General features: G+C 35.4%; 1 protein-coding gene across 14 annotated transcripts in view; it reads left to right on the top strand.

Annotated features, from left to right (window-relative positions):
- DMD (dystrophin) overlaps nt 1-20,465 on the top strand; it is a 2,269,491-nt gene that overhangs the window by 928,783 nt on the left and 1,320,243 nt on the right. For all 14 annotated transcript variants that reach the window (XM_050777140.1, XM_050777144.1, XM_050777148.1 and 11 more), the window contains one exon: nt 5,714-5,875. In XM_050777140.1, coding sequence (XP_050633097.1) covers nt 5,714-5,875 — 162 coding nt within the window. The remainder of the gene's footprint in view (nt 1-5,713; nt 5,876-20,465) is intronic.

The following is a 20,465-nucleotide window of genomic DNA, read 5'->3' as shown; positions in this document are numbered from 1 at the left end:
CTTGCTCTTAAGTTAAATAGAAGAATTAGGAGGAAATAGTTTATAAAAAATGATATACACCCACCAACATGATTCATTTGAATTGTGTATTCTTGTTACTTGGCACTTGAACAAATTGCAACCTCTTAGTAGGTGAAAAAGAAACACTAAAAGGAAGCAGTTTCACCCGTTGCTTGGTTCACTAAAGTTGAGACTCTGGGAAAGAAAGCTTAATTGGTAAAGTCTGTGAAGTGAAGCGTGGTTGTCAAATGGAGATTAATGTCTTCTCATGGGTCTCCACTTAAGTTTCTGAAGAGCAGATTGAGTAGGATTTGGTTTTAGCACGTCTCTTACAGGACTCCTATCCCAAGACACTTTCTAAAAAATAAAACATATTCCATATTGCTCTACTCTCTGCAAGGTAGGGACAGTCAGGTTGGAGCCAATTAATGCACTACCCTGAGCAGAAACTTCAAAACTTTGTCGTTGCTTTGCTTTTTAGTTTTCTTTAGTTCATTTGCTACTAAAATCATTCAAAAAAATGAGGGCTTTATTTTGACATTGGCGAAAATCCTTTACTCAGAAGAAAAAATTTAAAACTGCTGGAAATTGAAATGTTTCACATGTCTAAATCACAATGATGACTACTTAAATACAAAGAATAAATGTCTCCTATTACGAGATGATCGCAAACAGTGCACCCACATTCTTAATCCATTTGCAATCATAAGCTTACCCATCACCTCGTGAATGAAGTAAAATTGCTTTTTGTATTGAGTTTAATAAGTATAGCATAGGATACATAGCTCCTTTAATGAATGCAGTTTTTTGTAAAATGTTATTAAATGATTATTTTTTCTAATTTGGCTTTTTAAACCATGTGTTCATTGTTAAATACATTTTTTTATTTCAATATTTGGTTTTTTATTTCACATGAAGAATTTTTTCTTCCAGAGCTTCTTAGACATGCTACACTTTGATTTATGTATTTGTAATGTTGTGGCACAAAGGTTAGTACATTATTTTTAAAATGGAAATGTGATGAACTGTCAATTCATTGTAGAGATGACTTTCCATTGCCAGCAAAACTCATTACACTCTTAAAAGTTTTTCTTAAACTTATTTTATATTTCATGGTACTTTAAAGATACAAAATAATTTGTGTTAATTTTACGTAGTTTTAATTTTCTTTGAAAACTGGATTAAAATGTATTATGTGTTTTTCTTGGTAACCATTACTAGGATTGTTTTCTATTTTTATATTTTTGTCATTGATGGCCAGTTATTAAGAGATCATCTTTCTAACTTATATTTGCTGTTTCTGCCTGCCTAGCTACATAATTCCTCTTACTGTTAAGTGGATTAGCTAAAGACATGAAATAACATTTTAAAACAATAGTTGAACAGTATTCTGGAACAATAACAAAAATCAGATTATGGTTCAAGACTTTCTACGAACTTCATTCAATGAGACAGCACAGGTCAAGCGGGCAGAAAGTCATAGAAAATTCATAAGCCTAAAAAAATAAATAAAAAGAAAATTCATAAGCCTGACATTCCATCAGGGTGTGCCTAATGAGATGTTTAGAAATAGAAGGCAGCTTATGCCATGACTAGTTGAAAGAATTCTGCAAGCTTGGATTGACATCAGGTCGTTTCACTGACTGAGATAATCAAGGAATCTGCGTAAATCAGCCTTTCTTATTGACTGTCAGGCCAGGAAAAGAACCAACCCACCCGAAGTCAACTCTGCCATCATTTCTTAAGCCACACTGTTCCTTTCAGCCCATAGAATCTCATGAATAGACAAAGTTAGGTTTCTAAAAATAATTTTGAGGCTAGATATGTGGTTTAATGTTATTCTATATTACATCCTATACAATTAAAATCTACAGATGTGCCTTGTAGAGTACACTGTTTTTCCCTTTAGCCAGAGGAAGGACCAAATTTAAATAATACCTGACTAGGCAATTACTACATGCTGTGATTGGAAGTTATCTCTAACCACCTGCCACAGTGCTGAAATTTTTATCATTAGAGATCCATTTCTTTGGAAGAGCTCTGGATAGGCTGCAGCCAGTCTCCTCTACAATAGAGGCTCTAATTATAGCCATGAACCCTGTTATCTGAATTAGTAAATTACCTGATATAAATTTTAGTTGAAATTTTGACTGAGAATAAAAGGAAGCTATGTTTGAATTGGAATATAAGGCAAAGCCTCAGTCAACAATCTTGGATACAGTATTTTAATAGAAATAGATTTAAATGTTCTCCAAATAATGTCCCACCCCCATTCTGACACTTTTAATACAAAAACATGTAGATTTATTCTCCAAAAGATACGTCTCTGAGCAGTGGTGACCTTTGCTTTCAGTTTCCTCTGTAAATCCATTTTTGTCTTTGACTATTTGAAGTTTTCTGTTTTTCTCATTAAAATTTCTCCTTGTGCTTTTCATTCAGTCATAAAGCTGTTGGGCTTTATTCTAGAAACAGATATTGAGCAATGAGCAAGACAGCCATAATCCCTGACCTCATTAGAATTGATAGTCTAAAGTAAATGCAGACCATTAATGGGAGATTAAATATGGTCTGGTACATGCTAAGACACATACAAAGTGCAAGAAAGAACATAATGTCATGTGAGGGAATGCATAAATAGCTTAACTTAGCCATCCCATAACATATTCATATATTAAAACATCATGTTACATGCTCTAACTTAATACAATTTTTACTTGTCAAATCAAAAAAAATACAAAATTCAAAGAACATGTAAGAATTACCTCCCTGAATTTAGAAGGTTGCCAGAGGTAGCCACTTGGAAGAGATGTCCACTAGATTCAGAAGATAAATGTAAATTAGCCAATAAAAGGAAGTCAGAATTGAGATTATTCCAGTAAAAAGGAACAGCATGTTTAAGGCCAAGAATCAAGAGGGCCACAGTGTAGGTTGGCAAATAAAAAATAAAACTTATGTATAGCTAGGGCAGGGAGTAAAAGACACCAGCAGGACTTAATCATGAAGGGACTTTAAAGCCACATTAAGGATAAAGCTTTTGGCTCGGCGCGATGCATCACACCTGTAATCCCAGCACTTTGGGAGGCCGAGGCGGGTAGATCACCTGAGGTCAGGAGTTTGAGACCAGTCTGGCCGATGTGGTGAAACCATGTCTCTACTAAAAATACAAAAATTAGGCGGGCATGTTGGCAAGCAGCTGTAATCCCAGCTACTTGAGAGGCTGAGGCAGGAGAATCGCTTGAACCTGAGAGGTGGAGGTTGTAGTGAGCTGACATTGTGCTACTGCACTCCAGCCTGGGTGACAGAGACTCCATCTCCATCTCAATAAATAAATAAAGCTTTTATTTGAAGGATAGCAAAGAATCACTAGAGAATTTTAGACAGGAAGCCATAATTTTATTATTGAGAGAACACTTTACAGGTGGGAAGTGGCAGAGTAAAAAGGCAATGAAGAAACTGGTACCACATTTGAGGTATGATACAGTAACAATTTTCACTTGATGAAAGACAATGGAGAGAGAAAAGAATGGAATCAAGAACTATTTAGAAGGTATAATAAATAATTAGTAATTGACTGATTAGATGCAACATGATGAAGGACGTGATAGAGGAAGTAGAAATATCTAGAATTATGTCAAATGAAGGCAATCATTATTTGTATTTCGCCGAAACAGAAATAAATACAGAGAAGGAGGAAAAGCAAGTTGGGGAGTTGAGAAGTAGGTGAGAAGAGGATACGCAAGGAGTTCATATTTGGGAGTGTTAGCTTTTGGTGTTTGTAGAATATTCATGAGATGTCCAATAGGGTGAGATAACATGCAAGTATGAAGATCGAGGGGAAATCTGGACTTGAGAGATGTAGAGTTGAGAGGTGCCAGAATGTGAGGAGGAATTGAAGTTAAAGGTATGGGTAGAATGAGAAGAAAGGAAAGCCTAGGACAAAATCTTAATGGAGTCAAAATTTGTGGTACAGGGAGAAGTACCGGGAAAGCCTTCCCTCTTCCTGCAGCATCACTAAACTTCCCGTTCTTTTCACTTAGTCTAGATGCCTTTAACTGTATTTTTACTTGGACAACGCTGTGTTATAGGTTGGCTTCATGGAAGAATAATGATATCACTAATATTTTTAAAGCTTAAGAACCAACATATATAGTATTTATGTAATATCTAATATTCTATATATAATATTAAAACCAAGATCATCTTAAAACCTAAACAGTATGGCGATTCCTCAAGGATCTAGAACTAGATGTACCATATGACCCAGCCATCCCATTACTGGGTATATACCCAAAGGATTATAAATTATGCTGCTATAAAGACACATGCACACGTATGTTTATTGCAGCACTATTCACAATAGCAAAGACTTGGAATCAACCCAAATGTCCATCAGTGACAGATTGGATTAAGAAAATGTGGCACATATACACCATGGAATACTATGCAGCCATCAAAAAGGATGAGTTTGTGTCCTTTGTAGGGACATGGATGCAGCTGGAAACCATCATTCTTAGCAAAGTATCACAAGAACAGAAAACCAAACACCGCATGTTCTCACTCATAGGTGGGAACTGAACAATGAGATCACTTGGACTCAGGAAGGGGAACATCACACACAGGGGCCTATCATGGGGAGGGGGGAGGGGGGAGGGGGGAGGGATTGCATTGGGAGTTATACCTGATGTAAATAATGAGTTGATGGGTGCAGCACAGCAACATGGCACAAGTATACATATGTAACAAACCTGCACGTTATGCACATGTACCCTACAACTTAAAGTACAATAATAATAAATTAAAAAAAAAAGAAAGTTATATTGTAACAGATAATCACACCTATACATTGTATATTAAGGAAATGTATTTTAAATGACACATAACTTAATTCCCAATAAGTTGCCTGCCCTATTTCTTTTATAACTACTCTGTTAAAGGTGAACAGATCCTTGAAGGGAGACTTTCCAATCTGTTCAGCATGCTATTTATATTTGAAAATTGTTGAATTATCCTAATCATACTTACAGTAACAATCAAGATTAATTGCAGCTATATTAGGATTACTTATTATTTTTTCTACTTCAGCAGTAACACAAATCCAATTGTACAAACAATTTCCATAATCCAAATTGTGAAAGAAAGTAGGGAGAAAAATGATCATGCAAAGCTGGTTGAAATAGTTTTCAAAATCAATCTTTAACCAGACTGTTATCTAAAATTCTGTTTTTGACAAGGAGCTGATTCTGAACAGATTGTACATGTGCCTCACTGGTGGAAGTAGATTATCTGTCTTGAATTGGATTGTGATGACGATGACCCTATTCTAAGCAAACCAAATCTCTTGAACTATATAATGAGATCAGGAGGAACATTCGACCTGAGAAATACAGATTGCAATGACAGAGATGATTTTGCTAATTTTTTTTTCCAGCCTCTTTCCTTAATGTACGTGATATTGTGATTTATTTTCATGCAGAGATCCCTGATCCTATAGTTTTGTTTGCTATTTATTTTTCTCCTTCACAATTTTTTTTTTTTTTTTTTTTTTTTTTTTTTTAATCAGCAGAGCTGAATGAGTGCCAGGAAGCTGCGAAGTCTATCTTACAAAAAGGTGATTGTGGAAGAGTCTAGAATCTTCTTTTATTGTGCAGCAGGATTACAGAAAAGCTATCAAGAGTAAACATTTAATTGATACACTCTTATTTCTTCTCTTTAGGCTGTAAGGAGGCAAAAGTTGCTTGAACAGAGCATCCAGTCTGCCCAGGAGATCGAAAAATCCTTACACTTAATTCAGGAGTCCCTCACATTCATTGACAAGCAGTTGACAGCTTATATTGCAGACAAGGTGGACGCAGCTCAAATGCCTCAGGAAGCCCAGGCAAGTACATCTGGGAATCAGCTTCCGTTCTTTTGTTTTTATTACGTGAACAAAATGTTGCAGAGTTTCTAACTTTAAACGTATTCAACTAGTTTTCCAGGGGGTTGTTTTGATTCACTGATTTGACTATTTGGAGGTAGGTAGGAAGAAAAAGGGGTCTAGATCACTAGTCTAAGATTTATTTTTTTAAGCATGTAATGGAGGAATTTGAAATAAAGACAATTCAAAGACAGGAGCAATACGTTCTGGTGTTTCTGACTTCAAGCTATACTAAAAGCTAGAGGAAAACCATAGGAAAGTAAATGGTAAAGAAAATACTTTTTTGCCGGTTGTGGTGGCTCACGCTTGTAATCCCAGCCCTTTGGGAGGCCAAGGCTCGCAGATCACGAGGTCAGGAGTTTGAGACCAGCCTGGCCAACATGGTGAAATCCCGTCTCTACTAAAAATACAAAAATTAGCTGGTTGTGGTGGCGGGCGCTTGTAATCCCAGCTACTCGGAAGGCTGAGGCAGGAGAATCGCTTGAACCCGGGAGGCGGAGGTTGCAGTGAGCCGAGATCACAGCACTGTATTCCAGCCTGGAACAGAGCGAGACTTTTTTATTTTCTTAAAAAAAAAAAAAAATTTTTATGACACTGTTGAAAATCAGTCTCAAACATTTTATTATAAACTCATCATTGAGTTTAGTCACATGGTCTATATTGTTTTATAAAAATGTCTTAGTTATAAGCAGTTAGTAACACAAAATTATCAATATAAATTTGCACCTCAATTATTAATGCTCATGCTCAGAATAGCTACATGCACACACTCTCATGCTTCATTCAAACCAAAATATAAAACGTGTTTACCTGTTTTTCTTTTTCTAGAATGAGAATTAAAATAGTGATGAAAATAAATCTAAGTGGACTTTCAGTGAGTAAATTTTAGGCCATAACTAAATTTACACTCACTGTAAGAAGTATTTTAAAAATGCTATTCTCATTTTTTAATTAACATTTAAACATATGTGAAGTTATCATAGGTATTATTTATTCAAATGTCTTTAGGGTTGTGTGGTAGCAATTAATTTAGCTGCTTTTCAAATCTTGTGTACATGTTGTAAACCCAGTCACCAAGTACATGCTATGATGTGAGGAGCACTAGAAGGTTAGCTGCAAATCTCAAAGCCTTCTCCCCACCAGTTAGTGAAGAGGCGTGAAGTTTTTCACTTTAAAATCAATTTGGGGGTGAAATACTAGATTTGTAGATCATGGTTACAATGCAACGACAGTTAATGAATCACAGTTAATAGGTGCCCCGGGTGTCAGCATACACAATAGCATGATTTAGTTTACCATATTGTCTAAGTTTGACCAAGAATGTCCCTGATAATACGTGGCAGAGTATAGGTAGTTTTGATAGGCTTAAAAAGTCCAGGGAATATGGTTTCCTTGTGGAATGCTATACCATTGCAATAGGGGATGAAGAAAGAGAATTTTGGGGAGAATCCTGATGATAAAATCCTCCTCATAGTTTTTCACTGGGCAACAAGAGTAAGTACTGTAGTAGAAGTGAGGAATAATAGTAAACGTATTGAGGATTCAAGTTTTATTTTGTCTTGATATATAATGATTGCACATATTTTAGAGGGTAAGTGTGATATGTTGATACATACCTACTCCAGTATATACATTTTTCAAACTTACACAAGCCAGGTTCTCTATCATTAACTATTCCTGAGTCTGTCCCAGTTTGAGTCATAATGAAGAAGGTTTTTGTTATGTAATATTTATACATATTTCTGGGTACAACATTTATGTAATATTTTCTCATATGCATAGATTGTGTAATGATCAAGTCGGAGTATTTAGCGTATCCACCACAGGCAGGGTTTAGTAAAATGCATGATAGGAATGAGTGATTGTTCCTGAATTGAGAAGAACTACATGATTATAAATGAAACTCAGAGTAGAACTGCTTTCATTTAAACTAATGACATGAGTTTTGAAGGAATGTTTGATTAAAAATGCTCGTGACTTTCTGAATGGAATTAAGGAAAATTTTGAGCAGTATGAATATTAGACATTAATATTGCAAATTAGTACTTTAAAATGCATAAAGAACTACATTGTGACAGACTTGTAGAATGAAATTATGAGTAGCAAATTTGATAGGCAAAGCTATTATACTATTGTCTTTGAAGGAGAATTGAAGCTTTTAGAGCAAAACATCTTTAGTTGAAAAGGTTGTGATAAGGGGCACTGTGTGTTTTTTCTTATTTAGAAATGGATTCAGGATTCTATAAACATTACTAGTTTTTAATCACAAAACATTTTGTTTGGTTTTTCTAAAAAAAACTACAGTAAAAGTGTTATTAACTACATCAGTAGAAAAGTACTTGCAAACAGCAGAACACAGATAAATTATGAAATTTCAGATCTTCTTGAAGAAAGAGATTTTTAGGTATTCAGCTCATATCCATTTTCCATGCATTTCAGGTTGTACCTGCATTACCAACATAGTTCTTGACATTGTGTCTCCCCAATGGTAATACATAATATTGGAAAATACAAGCCATCTGAAAGCTATTAAAACATTCTTCTGCTCCAAGGTTTTATTTTAATACGGCAGTAAGTGAATTGTTTTCTAGAACAGAGTTCTCAAGTACTCAGATTTGCTTCAAGGATTATATTTCCTAAAAAGCAACTCAAAATTCCCATGAAATAGAGAGTCAAAAGTTAGATAGTGAAATAACATAAGCACAGTGTGTAAGATGAAGGATCCACTAAGAATGCCACCAAAATGACATTTTAAATATAGAAAGAGATGGTATAGATAGAAAGAGAGAGAGAGAGATGAAAGAAAGAAAGAAAAGAATAGGGGCTAACTTTAATGCATCATATTAACAAAAATATGTTTCTATAAATTTGCATTTAAAGATAAAGTTATTGCTAATTAAAATATTAGTACACTATAATTTCTCTTTTCATAAATGGTATAGTTAGCTTAATTCATCACTGAGAAGCAGGAAAAAATGTACGATGTTACCATATTTAGTCTTTGAAATATATGTCAGATTCTCTGTCATATACTGGTCACACAGATTTGTTGGTGTCTGACTCCACCGTGTGGTGTACTGAGAGTTTTGCTACTTAATTTGAAACTGTTAGAGCATTATTTTTTCTGCATTTTAAGATCGTTTGAGATCTTCAGGTATAAAAGCTATTGCATTAAGGAAGTGCATAACTTATGTATAACTTTCTGACAACCATACCCTTGTTATATATAAAAGTAGATGTAGATCAGGATACTTCTTTACATTCACATTTGCATTTATTGCCATAGGAAAGAAAAGAGCTGCTCACTTCCTTAGCATGTTAATTGATCAGTTATTTCTCATGATTGGAAAACTGAGCCCTCCGATTTTGAATTGGACTTAAAATTATTTGACTTATTTTAGTGACATGAGCTTACTTACAGAAGCAAAACTTAACCTTTTAGAAAATCTGCGTGCTGTAAGGATATAAGAGCATGTGTTGACCTAGGAGTATTTTATTTCAAAACATAACACTTAGCCAAATCACAGGCTTAAATTATATGACCACAGCATCGAACTACCCAGTGTCAGCTCATTTAATGAGAAGTTTTATTAAAATACAAAATTAAGAAAAGATATGTTGAAACAGAATAAAGCAAATTGGGAAAACTCTTCTAGATATGGAAATATATCTTAGAAAATAGAAACTTTAGAACTATTTCCAAAGTACTATGATTAAAAGCATAACAACTTATGAGTATTCCTTGGAAACAATTTAAAAAATAAAATCACCAAATTGTATAACTGCAAAGAAACACGTGGAACAAATTTAGTCATTTACTGCTCAATTTTTCAGAACTATGTATTGAAGCACAGAGTTTTAGTTTTGGCACCTAAAATCCTAGAGCAGAAGTCTAAGTAACCATGCTGAACCCCAGAGCAATCAAATCAAAATCTATAGGTGAATTTGGTCTTCAGAATTTTTGGAAACTTTTTCACTCATTCTAATGTGTAGCTAAGTTTGAGGATGGCTTTGGATGGTTCCTTACTAGTACTGAGTAAATTGTTCCGGAGTATTTTTCATATAACATTTTCTATCACTCTTTTATAAAGATTCTCTTCTATAACTGTGTCAGCATTTCAATGGGAGGGAGTCCGAGTGGCAATCAAACTACTGGTGACATTCTCTCCTATTTTGATTTTTTCCTCTAATGGAAAATGGGTGATGGAAGAAAATATAGCTGAGAGCTATCGCACAAATTTTAATTTAGGCAAATAGAATGTTCAATATAGATGTTTGAGGCTGAACTCAGCTTGGCTTTCTTCAATTCGTTTTTTTCTAACCACATTTGTTAACATGCCAATTAACTTGCATATGGCTCTTAATCATTTTAGGGGACAGTGACGACTATGTATAAACAGCTACTTAAATGTCTTGTAATTTGTTAAATTACAAAGATACTTTCACATACATTTTTTTTCCTTTCCCACTAATTTCAGTTTTGAATCTTTGATATGTAAGAACAACCCAACATGGGTACCTGTTGAAAGTCACCATGTCATTATGTGTTGATGAACACTTTGTAGAGGAGACCATGGCCCTGTTGCTTAGATTACTGCAAGCAACAGCAGAGTTGCCTAGCAGTGGCTCCACTATCTTTACTATTCTATTTGCTTTTTCCCAAAGAATTCTGATCTCATTTTTTTTATTATTTATTTATTTATTTATTTTATTATACTTTAAGTTCTAGGGTACATGTGCACAACGTGCAGGTTTGTTACATATGTATACTTGTGCCATGTTGGTGTGCTGCACCTATCAACTCGTCATTTATGTCAGGCATAACTCCCAATGCCATCCCTCCCCACTCTCCCCTCCCCATAATAGGCCCCGGAGTGTGATGTTCCCCTTTCAGAGTCCAAGTGATCTCATTGTTCAATTCCCACCTATGAGTGAGAACATGCGGTGTTTGGTTTTCTGTTCTTGTGATAGTTTCCTGAGAATGATGCTTTCCAGCTGCATCCATGTCCCTACAAAGGACACAAACTCATCCTTTTTGATGGCTGCATAGTATTCCATGGTGTATATGTGCCACGTTTTCTTAATCCAGTCTGTCACTGATGGACATTTGGGTTGATTCCAAGTCTTTGCTATTGTGAATAGTGCCACAATAAACATATGTGTGCATGTGTCTTTATAGCAGCATGATTTATAATCCTTTGGGTATATACCCAGTAATGGGATGGCTGGGTCATATGGTATTTCTAGTTCTAGATCCTTGAGGAATCGCCATACTGTTTTCCACAATGGTTTAACCAGTTTACAATCCCACAAACAGTGTAAAAGTATTCCTATTTCTCCACATCCTCTCCAGCACCTGTTGTTTCCTAACTTTTTAATGATTGCCATTCTAACTGGTGTGAGATGGTATCTCATTGTGGTTTTGATTTGCATTTCTCTGATGGCCAGTGATGACGAGCATTTTTTCTTGTGCCTGTTGGCTATATGCATGTCTTCTTTTGAGAAATGTCTATTCATATCCTTTGCCCACTTTTTGATGGGGTTGTTTGTTTTTTTCTTGTAAATTTGTTTGAGTTCTTTGTAGGTTCTGGATATTAGCCCTTTGTCAGATGAGTAGATTGCAAAAATTTTCTCCCATTCTGTAGGTTGCCTGTTCACTCTGATGGTAGTTTCTTTTGCTGTGCAGAAGCTCTTTAGTTTTATTAGATCCCATTTGTCAATTTCGGCTTTTGTTGCCATTGCTTTTGGTGTTTTAGACATGAAGTCCTTGCCTGTGCCTATGTCCTGAATTGGTATTACCTAGGTTTTCTTCTAGGCTTTTTATGGTTTTAGGTCTAACATTTAAGTCTCTAATCCATCTTGAATTAATTTTTGTATAAGGAAAGGATCCAGTTTCAGCTTTCTACTTATGGCTAGCCAATTTTCCCAGCACCATTTATTAAATAGGGAATCCTTTCCCCATTTCTTGTTTTTCTCAGGTTTGTCAAAGATCAGATGGCTATAGATGTGTGGTATTATATCTGAGGGCTCTGTTGTGTTCCATTGGTCTATATCTCTGTTTTGGTACCAGTACCATGCTGTTTTGGTTACTGTAGCCTTGTAATATAGTTTGAAGTCAGGTAGCGTGATGCCTCCAGCTTTGTTCTTTTGACTTAGAATTCTCTTGGCAATGTGGGCTCTTTTGTGGTTCTATATGAACTTTAAAGCAGTTTTTTCCAATTCTGTGAAGAAACTCATTGGTAGCTTGATGGGGATGGCATTGAATCTATAAATTACCTTGGGCAGTATGGCCATTTTCACGATATTGATTCTTCCTATCCATGAGCATGGTATGTTCTTCCATTTGTTTGTGTCCTCTTTTATTTCACTGAGCAGTGGTTTGTAGTTCTCCTTGAAGAGGTCCTTTACATCCCATGTAAGTTGGATTCCTGGGTATTTTATTCTCTTTGAAGGAATTGTGAATGTGAGTTCATTCATGATTTGGTTCTCTGTTTGTCTGTTACTGGTGTATAAGAATGCTTGTGATTTTTGCACATTAATTTTGTATCCTGAGACTTTGCTGAAGTTGCTTATCAACTTAAGGAGATTTTGGGCTGAGACAATGGCGTTTTCTAAATATACAATCATGTCATCTGCAAAGAGGGACAATTTGACTTCTTCTTTTCCTAACTGAATACCCTTGATTTCTTTCTCTTGCCTGATTGCCCTAGCCAGAACTTCCAACACTATGTTGAATAGGAGTGGTGAGAGAGGGCATCCCTGTCTTGTGCCAGTTTTCAGAGAGAATGCTTCCAGTTTTTGCCCATTCAGTATGATATTGGCTGTGGGTTTGTCATAAATAGCTCTTATGATTTTGAGATACGTTCCATCAATACCGAATTTATTGAGAGTTTTTAGCATGAAGGGCTGTTGAATTCTGTCAAAGGCCTTTTCTGCATCTATTGAGATAATCATGTGGTTTTTGTCTTTGGTTCTGTTTATATGCTGGATTACGTTTATTGATTTGCGTATGTTGAACCAGCCTTGCATCCCAGGGATGAAGCCCACTTGATATGGTGGATAAGCTTTTTGATGATTTTTTGTAACCTCATGTCCCACATAGTAGATTTATGAGCAGGCATACAGCACGGAAACAAATTACCTTCAAAGAAGAGGGCCTCATAATTAAATATTGAAAAATACTGCCATGTTTTGCTCACCAACCTAGGACGTCAGCTGTTCCAGAGTCTACTACAGACCAGACTTCCTCCTTCCATCTCTTTTCCCCTCCCATTGACAATGTGAGTACAATTTAGAAAACAGGGGATTTTTAAACCAAATAAAACTATTAATTTAAACTAGTTGCAGTAACTGCACATTAAAAAAGAATTTATAATGGCAGTCTTCCTGTATTGATTAAAGAAGCTAAATCTTATAACTCAATTTAAATATGATTGGTCATATTTAAATATAAACATTCCAAGCTATCAAAATCAATGGCTTAAAAATAAAGATATAATTGCAGATTTTGGTCTATCAGATTGAGCTTATGATTTCATTAGGGAATAAAACAGACTCTTATAGTGTAGATAGGCGCATTTGATTGCCAAACGACTTGCAACAGTGTAACTTTACAGCCTGCTTTACTGATTTATGAGTTAGACAGCAGAAACCTGCAAAGGGGGAATTTATGTGATAATTAGATAATTTAATGAGAGAAGAAAAAAATGGAGAACTAATCCAGAGAGTCGGGCTCAAATTTTAAATCCCATATAGCCATAGCTGCAGACTTTTTTTTTCCTTTATACACAGCACAGTAGATATGATGGTAAACCTAGTGCAGTTAATTTTGAATCTGTTCTAACCTTGAAATGCCACCCCTATGTGTTGTTATGTAGAACTTATTACTCTCCACTTGAGAATAACTCTTATTAAATTCACATGTTTAAAAGTGTGGGAAACAGTCACAAACAAAAGTTGCAGGAGATGTAAAATACTAGAAACTTTACAGCCACACATCACTGACTGTACCTGGAAAACCTGTGCAGTATTATGTCCGTACAGGCTCTATGATAAAGATATAGATTTATTTCATATTAATTTGATGCATACATTTTAAGTCTGCAATTAAGCTATAGTACGCTTTTGTAAAAATCTCTCTACAAATTATAAATATAAGGATGAAATTATTAAAAATAATGGCGAAAACTGCAATTATTTTTGCACCAACCTATTAACATCATGCTACAGTCACAGTGAAGACTATGGCACCACTCTGAATATTTTGAAGTGATCCAAATTTATCCTATTGTTTCCCAGGTTTCTCTTATACAAATGGATGTTCAGTCCAAAGATAGCCCACAGAAAATTTATCGACCTAAAATGCACAGCCAGATAACACATAGCCTAACATACTATGTTTTATTTTTCTTTCAGCATTTATCGTGATTGTTAAATCTTTTATTTGCTTTTTAAAATCTTTTATTTACTTTTCTAAAATTTTCCTTATCTACTCCCATTCTCTACCCACTAGAGTTCAGCTGTAAGACCGTGGGCCACCTAGCAGATTTCCAACAGATAGCTGGCAAATGTATTGAATTCCACTGAGGTTTAGTCACTAAGTATGTGTCAGACAAATGTGATAGGTAATGTAAAATTTTAAAATATGAATAAGCCTAAAATGGTCCTTGCTATCTTGCCACTCGTTAGATAGCACCAAAGAAAAATAAAAGTTTAGAAATTGCTGGCCACTCACATTTACCGTAGTAGTCAAGAACCATTTTTCCAATGGAACTTGATAGTATCATAATGATATTTTGTCCTAGTGCTTCATGATTGCCCAACTTTGAAGCTCTGAAAACCTTTCCAAAATACTTTAAATAGTACAAAATGGAACTCTTCACATGAAAAGGAAAGACTGAAGAAAAGTACCTGTTTCAGCCTCTCTATGTATTACATCCTTTTTAAGGATTATGCCATGTGAATGTCTAGTATTTTCAAAGCATTCACATTATTTGATAATTACAACAGCCTAATGAGGTATAAAAGTCATGTGTTTACGGGAATATTTGAAAACACTAGATTAATGGTTGAGGCATGGGATGAGAACAGGATGTGAATGAAAATGGAAACGAAGGTTTAGGGGTTAATAAAAAATGTCCTAAAGTTGGAGTGTGGTGATGTATACATGACTCTATAAATTTACCAAAGTTCATTGACTTATATGTTTAAAATGAAAATTTTATGGTATGTAAATTATACCTCAAAATTGTTTTTAAAAATCTGTTGAATAGAGAATATATCAACTACTATTATATATTTAAAAAGACAATTTAAGGTTACCATCAACTTTTTCACTCCATTATTTTGATGCATAGTAAAGGGTGAAATGTGATGAATGTTGTTAAATAACCTGGAATTAACTTAAATGGTAGATATTTATTGATGGCCTACTGATGTCCACAAGATCTTACATAGTAATATCATAATGTTTCCATTGTTCACATTCTGTTACATTAAATGAATTTTAATGCCAAAGCATTTTTACTGAAGCTGATATTTTGACTCAGAACTGCTTTCTCCACTTTAATAATTAGCCCTTTATCAAATGAAAATTAACCTACAAGTACTTTGACAAAATTCAACAGCCCTTCATGCTAAAAACGCTCAATAAATTCGGTATTGATGGAACGTACCTCAAAATAATAACAGCTATTTATGACAAACCCACAGCCAATATCATACTGAATGGGCAAAAACTGGAAAAATTCCCTTTGAAAACTGGCACAAGACAGGGATGCCCTCTCTCACCACTCCTATTCAACATAGTGTTGGAAGTTCTGGCTAGGGCAATCAGGCAAGAGAAAGAAATCAAGGGTATTCAGTTAGGAAAAGAAGAAGTCAAATTGTCCCTCTTTGCAGATGACATGATTGTATATTTAGAAAACGCCATTGTCTCAGCCCAAAATCTCCTTAAGCTGATAAGCAACTTCAGCAAAGTCTCAGGATACAAAATTAATGTGCAAAAATCACAAGCATTCTTATACACCAGTAACAGACAAACAGAGAGCCAAATCATGAATGAACTTCCATTCACAATTGCTTCAAAGAGAATAAGATATCTAGGAATCCAACTTACAAGGGATGTAAAGGACCTCTTCAAGGAGAACTACAAACCACTGCTCAGTGAAATAAAAGAGGACACAAACAAATGGAAGAACATACCATGCTCATGGATAGGAAGAATCAATATCGTGAAAATGGCCATACTGCCAAAGGTTATTTATAGATTCAATGCCATCCCCATCAAGCTACCAATGAGTTTCTTCACAGAATTGGAAAAAACTGCTTCAAAGTTCATATGGAACCAAAAAAGAGCCCGCATCTCCAAGACAATCCTAAGTCAAAAGAACAAAGCTGGAGGCATCACGCTACCTGACTTCAAACTATACTACAAGGCTACAGTAACCAATACAGCATGGTACTGGTACCAAAACAGAGATATAGACCAATGGAACAGAACCGAGTCCTCAGAAATAATACCACACATCTACAGCCATCTGATCTTTGACAAACCTGAGAGAAACAAGAAATGGGGAAAGGATTCCCTGTTTAATAAATGGTGCTGGGAAAATTGGCTAGCCATAAGTAGAAAGCTGAAACTGGATCCTTTCCTTACTCCTTATACGAAAATTAATTCAAGATGGATTAGAGACTTAAATGTTAGACCTAATACCATAAAAACCCTAGAAGAAAACCTAGGTAGTACCATTTGGGACATAGGCATGGGCAAAGACTTCATGTCTAAAACACCAAAAGCAACGGCAGCAAAAGCCAAAATTGACAAATGGGATCTCATTAAACTAAAGAGCTTCTGCACAGCAAAAGAAACTACCATCAGAGTGAACAGGCAACCTACAGAATGGGAGAAAATTTTTGCAATCTACTCATCTGACAAAGGGCTAATATCCAGAACCTACAAAGAACTCAAACAAATTTACAAGAGAAAAACAAACAACCCCATCAAAAAGTGGGCAAAGGATATGAATAGACATTTCTCAAAAGAAGACATTCATACAGCCAACAGACACATGAAAAAATGCTCATCATCACTGGCCATCAGAGAAATGCAAATCAAAACCACAATGAGATACCATGTCACACCAGTTAGAATGGCGATCATTAAAAAGTCAGGAAACAACAGGTGCTGGAGAGGATGTGGAGAAATAGGAATACTTTTACACTGTTGGTGGGATTGTAAACTAGTTCAACCATTATGGAAAACAGTATGTCGATTCCTCAAGGATCTAGAACTAAATGTACCATATGACCCAGCCATCCCATTACTGGGTATATACCCAAGAGATTATAAATCATGCTGCTATAAAGACACATGCACATATATGTTTATTGTGGCACTATTCACAATAGCAAAGACTTGGAATCAACCCAAATGTCCATCAGTGACAGACTGGATTAAGAAAACGTGGCACATATACACCATGGAATACTATGCAGCCATCAAAAAGGATGAGTTTGTGTCCTTTGTAGGGACATGGATGCAGCTGGAAATCATCATTCTTAGCAAACTATCACAAGAACAGAAAACCAAACACCGCATGTTCTCACTCATAGGTGGGAACTGAACAATGAGATCACTTGGACTCAGGAAGGGGAACATCACACACCGGGGCCTATCATGGGGAGGAGGCAGGGGGGAGGGATGGCATTGGGAGTTATACCTGATGTAAATGACGAGTTGATGGGTGCTGACAAGTTGATGGGTGCAGCACAGCAACATGGCACAAGTATACTTATGTAACAAAGCTGCACGTTATGCACATGTACCCTAGAACTTAAAGTATAATAATAAAAAAAATGAAAAAAAAATGAAAGAAAAAAAAAAGAAAATTAACCTACAAATACAATCTCCCAATTATTTCTATGCAGTATTCCAAAATGTTCCTAGAGTTTGCTTTACTCATTTATCTATTTTGAAAAGTAACCATAATTATTCGAAAATACATTATTTCTATTTTTAATTGTTGTAGGCACATAGTAGGTATACAGAGGTTACATGAGATATTTTAATACAGGCATGCAATGCATAGTAATCCCATCATGGTAAATGGGGTATCTATCACCTCAAGCATCTATCCTTTGTGATATGAAAAATTCAGTTGTACTATTTTAGTTATTTTTAAATGGACAATTACTTTTATATTATGGTCATCCTATTCTAGCAAATAATAGGTCTTACTCATTATTCCTAATTTTTGTATCCATTAACCATCCCCACTTCCTCCCCAACCCCTGATTACCCTTCCCAGCCTCTAGTAAGGATCCTTCTACTCTCTGTCTCCAAAGTTCAGTTATCTTAATTTTTAGCTCCCACAAATAACTGAGAACATGGGATGTTTGTCTTTTTCTGCCTGGCTTATTTCACTTAAAATAATAACCTACAGTTCCATCCATGTTATTGCATACGACAGGATGTCATTCATTTTTATGGCTGAATACTACTCTATTGTGTATATGTACCATATTTTCTTCATTCATTTTTTTTAATGGACATTTAAGTTGCTTCCAAATCTTGACTTTTGTGACTAGTGCTGCAATAAAACATGGGAGTACAGATACCTCGTCAATGTACTGATGTTCCTTCTTTTTTTTTTTTTTTTTTTTTTTTTGAGACGGGGTCTTGCTCTGTCTCCCAGGCTGGAGTGCATTGGTGTGATCTTGGCTCACTGCCAGCTCCGTCTCCCAGGTTCACGCCATTCTCCTGCCTCAGCCTCCTGAGTAGCTGGGACCACCGGCGCCCGCCACCACACCCGGCTAACTTTTTTTTTTTGTATTATTAGTAGAGATGGGTTTTCACTGTGTTAGCCAGGGTGGTCTTGATCTCCTGACCTCGTGATCCGCCCACCTCGGCCTCCCAAAGTGCTGGGATTACAGGCGTGAGCTGCAGCGCCTGGCCAACTGATGTTCTTTCTTTTGGGTATGTACCCAGCAGTGGGATTGCTGGGTTGTATGGTAGCTCTGTTTTTAGTTTTTTGAGGAATCTCCAAACTGTTTTCCATAGTGGTTGTACTAGTTTACATTCCCACCAACAGTGTATGAGGGTTTCCTATTCTCCACATCCTCGCCAACATTTGTTATTGCTTGTTTTATAAATAAAACCATTCGAGTTGGAGTGAGATTATGCCTCATTGTGGTTTTGATTTACATTTCTCTTATGACCAATGATATTGAGAACTTTTTCATATACCCACTCGTCATTTATCTTCTTTCAAAAAAAGTGTCTACTCAGATATTTTGCCCATTTTTAATCAGATTATTCGTTTTTTCCTATAGAGTTGTTTTAGCTCTTTATATATTCTAGTTGTTGATCCCTTGTCAAATGGGTAGTTTGGAAATATTTTCTCCCATTCTGTGGGTTGTCTCTTCGTGAGTTGTATCGTTTGCTGTGAAGGAGGTTTTTAACTTGGTATGATACCATTTGTCCTTTTTGCTTTGGTTGCCTGTGCTTGTGGGGTATGGCTCAAGAATTTCTTGCCCAGACCAGTGTTCTGGAGATTTTCCCCAATGTTTTCTTGTAGTGGTTTCATAATTTGAGGTCTTAGATGTAAGTATTTAATCCATTTTGATTTGTTTTCTGTATACTGTTCAAGATAAAGGTCTCATTTTTTTCTTCTGCATTTGGATATCCAATTTTGCCAGCACCATTTATTAAAGGACTCCTTTCCCCAGTGTGTGTTCTTGGCACTTTGTCAAAAAACTAGGTCACTGTAGATGTATGGCTTTATCTCTGGGTTCTCTATTCCATTCCATTGGTCTATGTGTCTGCACTTATGCCAGTACCATGCTGTTTCGGTTACTATAGCTGTGTAGTATAATTTAAAGTCAGGTAAAGTGATTCCTCCAGTTTCGTTCTTTTTTGCTTAGGATATATTTGGCTATTCTGGGTCTTCTGCAGTTCCATATAAATTTTAAAACTGTTTTTTCTATTTCTGTGAAGAATGTCATTGTTAGAAAATACATTACTATAATGGACTCTTCTATTATTGTCATTACAACTAAGCATAACATCATTTCTTAGGTATATTACAAGTAATAAGAATGATATACAATATCCAATTTTTTATTTTTAAAAGATTCTGTGGTCAAGTTTACACAGAAAAATTTATATGCTTTACTTCTCTGCTGGAGATTTTTGACCCACTTTTTTGTATTTTCAAAATTAAAAGTTTAAGCTAAATTTGGTAAGAAGCCACAGACACTTTTTCATCCAGAAATATGTTGATATACCACAAAACTCATATGTCAAGGAACAATGTAGGGGAAACACTGAAATAGAATGTTTCCTTTGGCTCTGTTGCATATTTCTGATAAAAGTCAAAACTTCTTTAGCTGACAAAATTTAATTTATAGGTAATATTTTTCTAAGTTACTGAACTTATAGATGTTTTAAAAAAAGAGTAATAAAAAGCTCTGTGAATTTCTTCTTTTTTTTACTTGTTGAATGATTATAAAGTATAACCTGAAACTTTTCAACATTATCTTTTTCTATGAA

This window comes from Macaca thibetana, chromosome X, assembly GCF_024542745.1.
Source record: "Macaca thibetana thibetana isolate TM-01 chromosome X, ASM2454274v1, whole genome shotgun sequence".
NCBI classification, from domain to species: Eukaryota; Metazoa; Chordata; class Mammalia; order Primates; family Cercopithecidae; genus Macaca; species Macaca thibetana.
Note: the sequence above shows the minus strand (reverse complement) of the source record. Positions and strands in the feature narration are given on the sequence as shown.